Raw genomic sequence first — 14,954 nt, forward strand, 5'->3', positions numbered from 1 at the left:
ATCTAACTTACTGTGCCTAGTATGATCTAATATGCAATTAAAGGTATATTGAATTTGTCGGCTCAAGTCAGAATAAGGTAGAGTTTTGACATGAAATGGTTGCCACTTTATTTGAAAGAAAGCCATGGAGCTATGAATAAGTGTTGTTTTTTTTTTATCTGAAGCAAGGACGTATATTATGTTAGTTATACGTCCTTGTCTGAAGTGATATTCAATAATTCGTTCATTTGAAAATCTAGCAAATATATCGTTGTAATAATCCAGAAAGTGAGTGATCTACCAGAGATTTTAAGTCCAATGGCATTGGTACTGAATCAGTCGAAGTATGATACCAAATACATATCTCATAAAAATTGAAGTGGCAATAACACATATTTTCTAAATAAACTTCTTCACAGAAAATACTTGTAAATCTTGAATGTAATGAAATGACGTTTATTACTTCAAGCATTTTTATTAATTTTCCTTCATCAGGAACGCTCAAACAGGTGTTCAAATCTCTAAATTGATTGAAATGATACAAACCAAAGAAACAAACTTTGATGGAACTGTACGAACTCCAAAGTGAGACAGGGTGCTTCAGCAGGAAAGCATCTCCATCTTAAACATGTTGATAAACTTCCAGAACAAATAAAAATAAACAGTCATTAGTTTCAAGCTTTATTCTACAATTTATAAACTTATAAAATAACAAAGTTAACAGATCAACATGTTAAAGCGTATAGTATTACTAAACATTTCATCCTCAAATAATAACTGGTATCATCTAATTTTTCTGTAATTATTCAGTTAAATTAGAATTTTAGCTGTTGTTGTTATTAACGATGTAAGTCACTGGTATCAATATTGCTGAATTGAACAGCTTGTTTTAGGTGACTACTTTAATCTCTGAAATACAGTCTAAGTTTGAAACAGTTCTTTATAAATTTCAATAGGAATTGGCAAGTACTAGTAAACAGGTTAACAGTTGTATAATTTTGCATGTGAAATCTGAAATTGCACTGTACATTATTGGTTAGTTCCTAGGTATTATTCTGTTGAATTAACTAGGACATCAATTCAAGGAAAATTTTGACAGTCAGTTTTTCTTGCACTTTCAAAGTTAACACTATTTATAGCATTAAAAAGTTGTAGTTTAGTGTTTTCAATTTCCAAGCTCAAATAAATAGCCAGGAAAATCATTGTTAGATAATAATATCAAAATCTTTAACAGTTTGGAATGCTTTTCATGAAAAAAATTTGAATAGAAATTCATTAATTATCTTTTTGTAATTTGTCTCATAAGTAAACTTAATTTATTTCTTCTAGAACTAACTTTCTAATCACATATTTCTTAATGTTTTAATGCATAAATTTACTTTAACAACTTTTTTTCAAAAACAAATCTTATAAAGATATGCTACTATGTCGTAGGACAGTTTGAATAAATATCAAATCGATCTCCAGATCTTAAACTTGAAAAATCGGTAAACAGTTTATAAATTCACTCCCACTTTGTGTCAATACTGTCAAGATGTAAAAAACTCTTGGCAAATTCTATGATTTTGAAATGGGAAACCCCAAATCACATTTGGATAATAAAAAAAATAAAATTTATCAAGCTAATAGAGTTGTACCATACAATACTATAGATGGAAAGCATGCGTTTCAGAAAATATGTTCTCTACTGTCAGAAAAATAGCTGATAAAAAGTTGGGGTGGACAAGTAAACACTCTTTAAAATATACTACTGCTTTAGAAGGCAGGGATATAATAAATGTGACACACAAAACATATGCCTTGTTTTCTAAAGAAATGTCTTTTATGCATTCAAAAGTGGCCGATATAAGCTTAAATCTATGGAATTCATACAAAATCTGTATAGTGTATGGAAATATGATACAAAAATAAAACTTCATAATAAAATATATAAATAAACTATGTTAATAGAATCAACAAATACATAATAAAAATATCATTTACACTCAGAGAAAAACAGTATGTACAAAAATTTGTAGATTTCAAAGGTTTCAATGTATATTTGGATCATATTAATACAAAACATATGTTATTTACAATTAACAAAACAACTGCTTGGCCATGCTAAGCAAAATAACTGGATACACTAAAAGTGAAATCATTTTACGTGGGTTTCTTATTTATGCCTATACCCAAGATTTTGAATTGAAATGTTTATTTTTTCAATATGATCTGTTTGATTTATTTTAAGTTTTTGAATTGATGTATTGATTAATGATTGCTTAATACTTTAAGTAGATTATTTACTGAATGACTCCTGTATAAACAAAACTACTACCAGTACTTTCAAATTTTCTGTTCGCCATTCAAAAATTATTTTTTCAAATAGAAAAAATAAAACATTTAAGTTTTCCCTGAATTATCAACATATCTTTTTGACATTAAAAATACTGAAATTTTAATAATTCAGATCTTTCAAATGGTTAACTTAATTATAAACATCAGTTACTGAAAGAAATTTCTAATCTGCATTTTTATAATTCACATATTTTGGCAGGTGGGTGATGTTTTTTTCTAGATTTTAAATAGAACCATACATTGTCAAATTATAAGTTATTTACAAGCATCACTTGAAAGAAATTTTCACAAAATTTCTATTGGGAAAGTGCTAAGAAATGTCATAAAAATGTAAGTGCTCAGAAAGGAGTAGGTCCGGTAAGGATCAATTTTGGCCTCAAATTTCAAGTTCATCTGACGAATGAATTTGACCTCTTTTTAATCACTTAAGTGTCTATTTCATTTGAATCAATTAGTTTATGTGAAAGATTTTAACTGGTTTAGTCATTGAAAACGATCCGATTCAAGCTCAAATATGAAAAATCTACCAAATATGTCAAAAAATGTCACTTTTTAGATAGTTTTTGTCAAAAATGAAAATGGCCGCATCCATGTTCATCCAAAATCTTTATATATGTTATGTATTATCATAAAATACAACTTACATTTCAATATTAAGGATGAACGCGAATGAGGCCACTTTTGTTTTACACGAAAACCGTCTAAAATTTAGCTAAAATGATAGAATTGTGAAGATTTCAGTAATTTAGCGTGACTTAATGGTGCTAGTACTCGATATATGTGCATTGTATTGCCAAAAACAACCAATATTTATGTAGCAGAAGCATTCTACTGTCCAATATATATTTAAAAGTTTACATTTTAACAATTTTGTAAAACTGCTATATTTTGGGGCCAAAAAGGGGTCTTACCGGACCTACTCCTTTATGGATAAAAGTTGGTTTCGTCCAACATGTCCAACTGAATAAGTGTATATAATACATTGATTATTTTTTATCTAAGTTTAAATATCAAACACATTATAACTAGAGGCTGTCCACTTTCAATTGTTGAAAGCCCTAATGGGTCTGAGATACATTTTTAGATAATTTATGAACTTATATTAAACAACTTTATACTGGAGTTGAGTGCCATTAAGAGCAAGCCAAATGTCTTTTAAAGCAATTTAAAGTAGTAACTGAACATTACACAAAAATATTAATTTACATAATTTAGCAATATAATTCAATCCAAATAAATAGTATGAAGAACTACCTGAATATTCCATGTTCATAGAAATATACCTTCTCATCACATATTTGTTACGAATACGTTGGGTTTGCATATGTAATAACCTCAAAATTGCCTGGGGCAAAAAATGGTATATTGTTATTGTGCCCCGATTCCACATGAAGTGACGTCATTGCGTTCTTAATTACAATGGCAAACAATGATGGTCCTCGTTTCATTGCAGTGGAGGAAAGTGATACGGCAGATTATATCTGTTATCGATTTAGCTCAAGTTCCACCTATTTCTCACGTTTGTGTTTTGCTATATTCGAAAACAAATTTCTGTAGAGTAAATGACAAAAAATAAATTTGAAAAGGTGATAAAACTTATGTAATAAAAATTTTAAGATTTTACCTGTAATATTTCATTAAAATGTTATAACTGAAGTTTTTTCTCTTTTCTGCAGAACTTAAATATGTGATAAATAGATTATAACATGTCTTTTCCATATTGGCCCTGGTAACAAACCTTGACCCATATCGTCCCTCGGCTTAAGCCTGGAGGCCGATATGGGAGTCTCGGGATGATACCAGGGCCAATATGGAAAAGGGCATGTTACAATCTTTACTTATAACACACATGTTCAAAGAACACATGCTGGAGGTAAATAGTTGAAAAAGAATCAAACATGTACTTTTGTGAAAAATCAATCTTTCATTTGAAATGGTCTCTTAATCCTTTCCTCCATAATGACGGTTTTTGACGCCACCCCATTACTTCATAATGACGACTTTTGACGCCTGTGTAGTGCCTCAGTTGAAACATCTGATCTAGGAAAAATCTGTATCAGACCTAAAAAAATTTGTCTCTAATATAAAAAGGATATTCAAGATAATATCCGACTGGAATTTCATTGATGAAATATTCCTTTTTGCAATGCATCGATACTTTAAACCTGATGATTTTTTTTTATTGAAAAAAATCCTATGCGAATCAAGTATGAACAAAAAAAATGTCAATGGGGGAAAGGGTTTTTTATACTGAACCATTTGTTGGCTAAGTGTATTTACTGAGAAGGCAAATTTTCGAACCAATAGCTTACAATACCTTATAATCATAATGGATTATGTAGGTATGTCCGACAAAACCTAACAGTAGTGTACGACTTTGCTCTTGTTTGGTTGAATAAATTTTATTGTTCATAAGGCCAAATGGACCAGTAAAAAGTTTTTTTTTCAACTTAGACATCATCATGATCTTATTAGCTTTCTGCAATAAGTTTTTAGTGAATATCAAAATTCAAAGGATCACAGAACATAAATAAATCTGTGTCCAAAATAAAAATCTTCCTGCCATGTCCTCAAAAAGCAATCTGAACCGTGTATACTAAAATATTCAGAAACAAACCACGAAAAGTCAAAATTTAGATGCTACAATTGTGAATATTTTCATAAAATACACTTTGAAATTCATAAATAAAGGGAGATAACTTTTCTCTTATAATTCAAATAAGTATCAAATGGTTTAAAATTTAGAGAAATCTTTGGAGACAATAATGTATATCGAGTTTGTAACCTATATGACTAATTGGCAAAGTTTGAAATAACACATATTAACAAAATCATATATTATGCACATAAAGATGTTAGAAAATATATTTACAATTTTTGTATAACAATAACAATATATACATACAAAAAATGCATTTCTTAAATTAAAACTCTGTAACAAACAGTTATACACAAATTTCAAATATTTACTTGTTGTACACATACAGATAAAATATATATTTGATAATGTGGAAGCTTTAATCTGTTGAGCTTGAAAAAAAATTATTATGGTATAATGGACTGATTTTTACTTTTATTGAATGACTGAGAAGGACATCAACTGATCCTGCTCACCACTCTTATTAGAAGAATGAAGGTCATGAATAACGACTGCACAAGATATACAAAATATATCTGCTGTTCTGACAAATCCTGTCACAACAAACTTGCCTGTAACAGGAGTCTATTCACTAGTCATTCTGTTTTGTTTCAACCTGACTGCAACAGTGTATAACATCAAATGGTATTTTGACATGGCTGTTATTATGGAATTTTTTCCAAAATGCAATTACTTATCAAATATCTTCCTTTGAAACAGCTAAGGCACAACAAACTGCTTTTGATATCAGTTTGCTTGCAATAACATGTATAGTATAGGTTTTAGCTGACTAGTTCATTGGACATAAGAAAAAATATCTGAGGTTGAATTTTTGTTTGTATGAGACATCAATCCTAAGAAATACTTTCATATCATATTGCTCAGCTTCTCAGTAAATATCACATATATCCAAAACAAACATACCAACACCAATTTACAATGGCAACAGTTCATACAAATCTTTTATAAAAAAAACATTTTTGAAATTTGATTAATTTAAATTAAATTTTGAAGAGAAAAAAAAAATTAAATTTGATTATAGGAAAATTCAATTGGAGAAATAAAAGAAGCCCACTTATAAGAAGTTGTCAATTTCATACTTTTGATGGGTTGGTTCTATAGGACTTTTGGAACTGTTTATTATAAAGATTCTACCTCAATATCATACATAAAAGAAATAAGAAATAAATTATACTAATGGAAGTTCCTAAGGACTCTGATTATATCAATACATGGACTACGTTATGGCAAGAGATAATTAATGATAAAAAAAAATGTAAAAGATCAAGCACATCACAAACAAAACAGATATTTTAAAACAAAATTTAAAAATAAAACAGATCAAATTTTAACAAATCATTAGATTTCTAAACAAAAAGCCCTAACAAATATAAAATCCTATGAAATATAAAGCTCTAACAAATTTTAAGCTCTTACAAACATAAAGCCCTCAGACATATATATATAGCTTTAATAAATATAAGGCTCTTAAAATATAAACATTTAATGTAAGTTTATGTTTAGTCCAATGAAAACTAACTGTAGAATGTGGTTTACAATTCATACAAACAACTGACATTTTTTTCTATACATTATAAAGCTCTTTGTTTCAGTTTGCTCAATTGGTATCTTTTAGCACCTCTGTATTGGAAGAGACTGGATTATGTTTAACAACTAGGATAACATAGTTACACTTCCTGTTCATTCATCCGATTTGAAAGGCATAAAGTCTTATACCATTAGTGATGATAATACATCACTGTCTGTGTAAACTTACAAATCTACAATACCTTCATGTAAAGATGCATCTGTCAGCAGTGACATACATTTCATGCATGATTGACCTTAATGTAAAAATGCATTAGTCAGCAGTGACATACATTTCATACACCAATGACCTTACAATCACTAAATGTTAAGATGCATCTGTCAGCAGTGACATACAATTCATGTAACATTGACCTGAAGTTTTCATTCTACCTAATTGAACTAGAGTACATCTTGTGTAGTTATACAGCATATAAAAGCATGTTTTAATTTGTTGCACCATATTTGATTAGCACATGTTATATATACACTGGAATGAATAATGATAATGAATTCATCATAATTCTGTCTGAAGTGGTCCAAGTTTGGTATTTTCATACAGGTCATCAGGTTCTGAAAAGAAAAAAAAGATACAGTGTGAGTGCATTGCATGAAAAATAAATTGTACATGCATGGTAGCAAAGACAACGTAAATTATACATATACTGTGGATTCATTTATTTTCATGGATACCAATTTTCGTGGATTGAGGAAAACTTTCATGTTCCTGGATATTTAAATTCGTGGATTTGCTGAAGTCTGCATACATGTCTATAGAAAATTTGTAATTCGTCATACATTTAACTTCGTGATTCATCTGTGCCAACGAAATCAATGAAAATTGGTATCCCACGAATAATAATTAATCCACAGTACATCCTGAGAAATAATGAAGCATCTCCGAGAATTGCAATTATTATAGTGTTTTGATATGATTTTTGACAGGGTCACTGTGAACCTTGTTTCTGACAAACAGAAATTGACTTGATCAGTGAGATTTTGCCCCTTTTTTAATCTCACAACTAGAGGGTCCAAGGACCCTGTGTCGCTCACCTGATATTTTTATTTACAATTGATGCATGATAAATGCAACTGTTGTACTGTCGTTTAGTTTCAGAGATATAATACTAAAAAGTGCGTTTGAAACCTATGTTTTATTTCAGCCATGTGGGCAGGCAGGGTCATCATACACAGTGGTCCCTGGATATCCTAGTGGTGATTTAAACCAAGTTTGTTGAAATTTGACAGTTGTTTCAGGGGAGAATTTTGTAAAATTTATCTAACGAGAAATGCAAAGTAATGAGAAAGTTGTGAAGTTGTTTTGTTGTTGCGCAACCCCCCCCCGCTCCCCCTTTGCCAAAAAAACCAAAAAGGTAATAAAAAATTATCATATAAGGGCAATCTATCCTATTAATGATTTCTGCAAAATTCAGTTGATTGTGCAAGGGTTGTATAGCCAGCTGAGGTCGTTAAAAACTCTCTTTTGTTGTTGCAGATAGATTTTGACCTGATAAACAATTTTACCACATGTCAGATTTGCTCTAAATGCTTTGGTTTTTGAGTGATAAGCCAAAAACTGCATTTTACCCCTAAGTTCTATTTTTAGTCATGGCGGCCATCTTGGTTGGTTGGCCAGGTCACCGGACACACTTTTTAAACTAGATACCCAAATGATGATTGTGGCCAAGTTTGGTTTAATTTGGCCCAGCAGTTTCAGAGGAGAAGATTTTTGTAAAAGATTACTAAGATTTACGAAAAATGGTTAAAAATTGACTATAAAGGGCAATAACTCCTAAAGGGGTCAACAGACCATTTTAGTCATGTTGACTTATTTGTAGATCTTACTTTGCTGAACATTTTTGCTGTTTACAGTTTATCTCTATCTATAATAATATTCAAGATAATAACCAAAAACAGCAAAATTTCCTTAAAATTACCAATTCAGGGGCAGCAACCTATCAACGGGTTGTCCGATTCATCTCAAAATTTCAGGGCAGATAGATCTTGACCTGATAAACAATTTAACCACAGTCAGATTTGCTCTAAATGCTTTGGTTTTTGAGTGATAAGCCAAAAACTGCATTTTAACCCTATGTTCTATTTTTAGCCATGGCGGCCATCTTGGTCGGTTGGGCGGGTCACCGGACACAATTTTTAAACTAGATACCTGAATGAAGATTGTGGCCAAGTTTGGTTTAATTTGGTCAAGTAGTTTCAGAGGAGAAGATTTTTGTAAAAGATAACTAAGATTTACGAAAAATGGTTAAAAATTGACTATAAAGGGCAATAACTCCTAAAGGGGTCAACAGACCATTTTGGTCATGTTGACTTATTTGTAGATCTTACTTTGCTGAACATTTTTGCTGTTTACAGTTTATCTCTATCTATAATAATATTTAAGATAATAACCAAAAACAGCAAAATTTCCTTAAAATTACCAATTCAGGGGCAGCAACCTATCAACGGGTTGTCCGATTCATCTCAAAATATCTGGGGAGATAGATCTTGACCTGATAAACAATTTTACTTCAGTCAGATTTGCTCTAAATGCTTTGGTTTTTGAGTTATAAGCCAAAAACTGCATTTTACCCCTATGTTCTATTTTTAGCCATGGCAGCCATCTTGGTTGGTTGGGCGGGTCACCGGACACAATTTTTAAACTAGATACCCTAATAATGATTTTGGCCATATTTGGTTAAATTTGGCCCAGCAGTTTCAGAGGAGAAGATTTTTGTAAAAGTTAACGACGACGGACGCAGGACGCCGGACGCCAAGTGATGAGAAAAGCTCACTTGGCCCTTCAGGCCAGGTGAGCTAAAAATATATGAATCAACAGTAGCTATAGTTCCATTAACAAATTCATTTGACTCAAAACAGATACAATGTAACAGTGAAACAACAGCCAACAGCCAAAAGACAACAGCCGACAGTATATACCTACCAACCAGTATTCAAATAAAAAATGTTTAATTGTGAACATTTTATTGAAAAAAAATCACAAGGAATAATGTCACCCTATAAAGGCATATTTTTCGACTCGTAGCTGACTAGTCAGTGCTCAGTACATGCAAAGTTCTAAGCAAATAAGCTGCAGATATCAATTGTCAAGTCTTTGGTTTGACACTATGACTTCCCATACTCAACATGTGAACACTTCCATTATGACACAGTGGATTTTCAACAAAAATTGTCTGCAATTCTCAGCATAGAGCAAAAATTGGAATATTTTTAACTAACATATCAGATCAAGAGAGGATATAGGAAGAAATTAACAAAACTTTACTGATCATGCACTTTCAACCTTTGAATAAGAAATCTTTTTGAAGAAAAAGGTTTAAATATATTTTACTCACGTCTACAGTGAACACTCGTCGTCGTCTTAACAAAAAATTAGGTTTTTTTTCAGTCTTATTAGTTTAAACATATTTATTTATAGTGGATTGGAAAACAAGTTATTACACTTATATATCAATCCTTTTCCACTTTGCTAGTGCAAGTGCTGCCTTGTAGCAGCATGCATTAGCCTGTCTTTTTCTAAATCTACAACGGTGTCTTTTACGTGCAATAGATATTGCTCTCTCTTAACACAGGTCAGCCATTTATCATCCCTTCTGAGATTATAATAGTTTCTCAAGACCATACTCGCAAATGGTGTAAAAGGAGAGCCTAATTTTAAGTCCCTGAAAGTTTCTCCCCAAAAACAGATATCGAACCAGGAACCTTTGTGTTTTTAGTCTTATGTGCTAACCACTTCACCACGGCTCTGTTTCAGTCTTATTCTGCTTTCTATCATTCAAACTTAACCAAACAAAATCAGTGAGTAAAAATAAATTAAGTGAAAGTGACCTACACATTATCATTACATTGAAAAATTGCAAACATACAAAGTGCTTTCCTAAATTATATCTTCATCAGGTACGCTAAGGATCACATAATTTAGAAGACAATGCCAGTAATGGCAGTAGGGAAGTAAATTTCCAATAGTAAAGTATAGGCATTTTCATCTGAGCATACTGGTAAATTGTCATACACAGGTGAGTGAAACAGTAATTGTAAAAGATGCAATCAGGTGTAAAAAATCACATGACTCTCATTCTTTATATATTTATTATACTGTGTTATAAAATTTCCAGGAATATAGTTATCATGGTTATTAGATAATAGTTATCATGGTTATTAGATAATAGTTATCATGGTTATTAGATAATAGTTATCATGGTTAGTAGATAATAGTTATCATGGTTATGAGATAATTAAAGTTCTAGGAATATTTATCATATGATCAAAGTTCTAGTAATATATACTACAATATCCAAAATCATTTCAAGCTATGATTCATTAATTGCATGCAGTAATAAAGGTGCAATCAGGTGTAAGAAATCTTTCTCTGAAGGAACAAATATTATGAAACAACATGATGTTTTAGTTCTAGGAAAATATCTTATGAAGGTGTAATGTTTGTTCTGAAGAACTATTATCTATAGTCTTGTTCCAGGGGTAACAAGTATATTGTGGAACAAATATATAATATGTTGTCAGAACCTTTACCAGGATGACAGAATAATACATTGATTTATTGATTTATTGGTATTTAATGCCACTTTCAACACTATTGTATTACTTTTTGGTGGTCAATTGTTATTGGTGGAGGAATTTTCGAGTGCCCTGAGAGATCCTACTTATCACCTTCAGTAGGAAAACTGACAATCCTAATTAATTAATGCAGTCCAGTGCACCTACAAACTCTCATCTGTAGTGTTGACAGGCTAGTGATACAGTAGTTTTACTTCATAAACCACATAGCCACCGAAGCCCATTACAAAACAATACATTGTACTTACCATAAGCTAAATTATCAATACAGACTTCTCCATTTTCTTCAGGATTCTGTAACTTTCTCTTCCTTTCTACTATTTCTGAGAGACAGTCATGGATAAAAGCATATTGTGCCTACAATGAAACATTTATCATAAGAGAACACAGTCTTTTCAATATATTATCTTCACATGTTTACTATCAGTGTTTCTGTTCCTCTTCTGGTTGAAGGGCTCTAATTAAACCATTTGCCCTATGGATTTATAAATATAAAATCAAAAATATGTGTCTATGGGACACGATGCATTGCTTGCACAATCATATTTCCAAGTCAGGAATATGACAGTTCTTGTCCATTCGTTTTAGATGCGTTTTGTTATTTGATTTTGCCATGTGATTATGGACTTTCCAAATTGATTTTTCTCTGAGTTCAGTATTTTTGTGATTTTACTTTTTACATGTTCAGTGAACTGGTAAAAATAAATCAGTGTCAAAACCAAAAACTTTTAAATAGATCAGATTATGAACAATTATTATAATACGTTTCAAGCTGATGTGACTCTCAAACTGATAAATCTGAAATACATTTTGTCACGAGTAACGAAATATTAAAATTTGAAAAGTATTGGATCAAGATATCTGGATTTATTGCACTGAAATTACATTGTGTATCATTTCCAAATTAATCAAGGACCAAAATTTCTGATAACAAAAGTGAAAAAAAATAAAAAATTGTTTGGTTAAACTGTGACTGTAACATACCACCCTCCTTTTAACACATTTTAGCCCTCATACTTCTCAAAATCAATTACCAGATTTCCATAGGTATAAACAAAAGTAAAAGCACTAGAAAAAAATTAACAGAACCAAAGAATATTAAGATTTTAATTTATCACTTCAGCAAGTTCATTCAATCGGAAGTAAATATTTCTCCTTAAAAAAACTAGGACTTTATTCTTCTGTTCATCCAAATTAATCAATTGATGGTTGGTTGTTCAAAGAGAAATTCCAAATTTAAATGGCTAGGTAAAGACCAACAGATTCTGGAGAAAAGGTTTATTTCCTTTGGCATACATTTTTCTCCTATCACTTTCATCAGACAAAATAGGGAAAAAACAGAGATCTCAAATTAAATCCAATAGCAACTTTTTGGTGTACACTTTTGAAAATTCCACACGGAATGCATTAGATTCTGAAAAGATCAAATTATCCATCGTCACTGTAAGTCAGAATATTACACAAAAGAATACAAGCATAGTACCAACCCATGTTTGCACCATTGTTGTTCTATGGTCTCTCATCTGTATCACCCAGTCAAATATGTCTACTTGTGACGACAAGTCATGGTCTTCAACATACTGCATAAGGTAGTCTACAGTAATAAATGTACCAGTCCTACCAACACCAGCACTGAAAAAGTATTGTTTCTGAGTTAATAAACATTCAACTACACTTAAATGTTTCTTATTCATATAATAATATCCAATTATTCAAAAGAAACTCAATTCTATGATCTGCATACTAACCTACAACGAGAGACTGTAGTACTTTTAGAATTAGGTCATTGTGACCTACATTCAAACCTCCAATATGACTGTAGGACCTATATAACTAGATTAAAGTGACCTACATACTAACCTCCAATGTGACTTTAGGACCTTTAGAATTAGATAATAAGACCTACATACTTACCTACAATATTTGACTGTTAAACCTTTTGATTTAGGTCATTGTGACCTACATACTAACCTACAATGTGTGACTGTACCTTTAAAATTAGGTCATTGTTACCTAAATACTAACCTAAAATGTGTGACTGTAGGATGTTTATAATTAGGTCATTGTGACCTACATACTACCCTACAATGTGTGACTGTAGGACGTTATAATTAGGTTATTGTGACCTACATACTTACCTCCAATGTGACTGTAGGACCTTTAGAATTAGATAAAAGTGACCTACATACTAACCCACAATGAGTGACTGTAGTATCTGTATAATTAGATTATAGTGACCTACACATTTACCTCTAATGTGACTGTAGAAACTTAAGAATTAGATAAAAGTAACCTACATACTTACCTCCAATGTGTGACAGTAGGATCTCTAGAAATAAATCATTGCTACATACAAAATACTTAATTTTTCCTTGGTGATAATAATAACCTGCAATGTGTGATTGTATGACCTTTAGAATTAGGTCAGTGTTACCTACATACTAACCTACAATGTGTGACTGTAGGACCTTTAATATCAGGTGTGATATGTTGTCGCACTGTAGTAATGAATTCAATTAATGTTGTAGTCTCTACTTTGGCTGAAAAATCTGGCCACTCTAAAAAGTGGAAATGCTTTACTACCCTCTTTTCATCTCCCTGTAAAAATGAAACATACAAAATTTAGTTAAAAAAAATTATTTATTGGTAACAGAATTAACCCTAAACAAAACTTTCAAAACTTTTTTTTTTTAAAACAAAATAAAAGCTTTAAAAATGGGTGATCAAACAACATACTTTATACTTAAAATGTATTCCAACTGAATCTTTAGTATCAGGTGCAAGATCTAGATCATTCTAACCTACATACTAACCTATATGTGTGACTGTATCTTTAACAGATGGCTGGAAATTCATTAAAAATGTTCACTGATACAATGAATCAATTGGTTAGGATAAATACAGTACAAAATAGCTTATATGTGATTTGCATCTCTTAAAATACTTGAATGTGTATGGTCTGTTTTATAATTCGATAAAAGGTGAAAAAAAACTAGAGAATATCGACTGTAGATCACAACTGTCTTTTCACACAAGTATGTTCACAGCAGGTTTTATCTACAAATGATTGAACAGTGATATCACATATCAGACATGATTGCCATGATTCTAGTACCATATTTGTAAAAAAACCAACTAATTCCACTTACCAGACAAACATCCATGATATGAATATCATATTTTCCCATGTTTGATACAGAGGTAACATTGACCATTAGATCGTTGTAACACTTTGGTTCATTGGCTGCATGTGGCCAGTAATGTTCACATTTATCCTGAAAAATAAATTATACATTTTTATTATTAGAATTTACCTGTAACACGCGTCAAAAAATAAGAAAATGTCATTGGTGATAAAACTCCTCCACATTCAGAAATTAATACCATGCTTTATGTGACATATTTTTATTTTGTAAAACGTTCAATTTTGTAACTGCTAGACCAATAAAATTGTTTTAAAGCATGATTTTGTTGTCAAAGAGAGAAATTTTGACCTTACTCACAGGTTATATGCCTAGAGAAGAGATTTCTTTTTTTTACTTCCTCCTTTATCAATTCAAAAATTTTGCCAATTGTAATCTAACCAGAATAAGATGGAAACTACATCTGTTCAACATCACTTATACAACTGGATACTAAATATTATTACAATGTCAATGTATATGTGTTCCGTCTAACAACAATCCAGGAAACACAATTATAAACAATGTCCTAATATCAGTTCCTGCTGGAACAATGATATTCTATAACCTTTATTTTGTTAAGAACACATACTGTAATATTCCTTCCAGTGGTAAAATATTAGAGAATATTTCTTCCT

The 14,954-nt window shown here is 31.0% G+C and overlaps 1 protein-coding gene across 1 annotated transcript in view; it reads right to left on the bottom strand.

Annotated features, from left to right (window-relative positions):
- Window positions 1-647: 647 nt before the first annotated feature.
- The window catches only part of LOC143047800 (receptor-type tyrosine-protein phosphatase H-like), a 92,865-nt gene continuing 78,558 nt past the window's right edge, over window positions 648-14,954 (bottom strand). The window contains exons 21-25 of the mRNA XM_076221062.1: window positions 14,284-14,409; window positions 13,581-13,732; window positions 12,622-12,766; window positions 11,383-11,491; window positions 648-7,114 (exon numbers count right to left, since the gene is read on the bottom strand). Of these exons, the coding sequence (XP_076077177.1) occupies window positions 7,059-7,114; window positions 11,383-11,491; window positions 12,622-12,766; window positions 13,581-13,732; window positions 14,284-14,409 (588 nt within the window). The 3' untranslated portion in view covers window positions 648-7,058. The remainder of the gene's footprint in view (window positions 7,115-11,382; window positions 11,492-12,621; window positions 12,767-13,580; window positions 13,733-14,283; window positions 14,410-14,954) is intronic.

The sequence above is a fragment of the Mytilus galloprovincialis genome, chromosome 10 (genome assembly GCF_965363235.1).
Source record: "Mytilus galloprovincialis chromosome 10, xbMytGall1.hap1.1, whole genome shotgun sequence".
In the NCBI taxonomy this organism is placed as follows: Eukaryota; Metazoa; Mollusca; class Bivalvia; order Mytilida; family Mytilidae; genus Mytilus; species Mytilus galloprovincialis.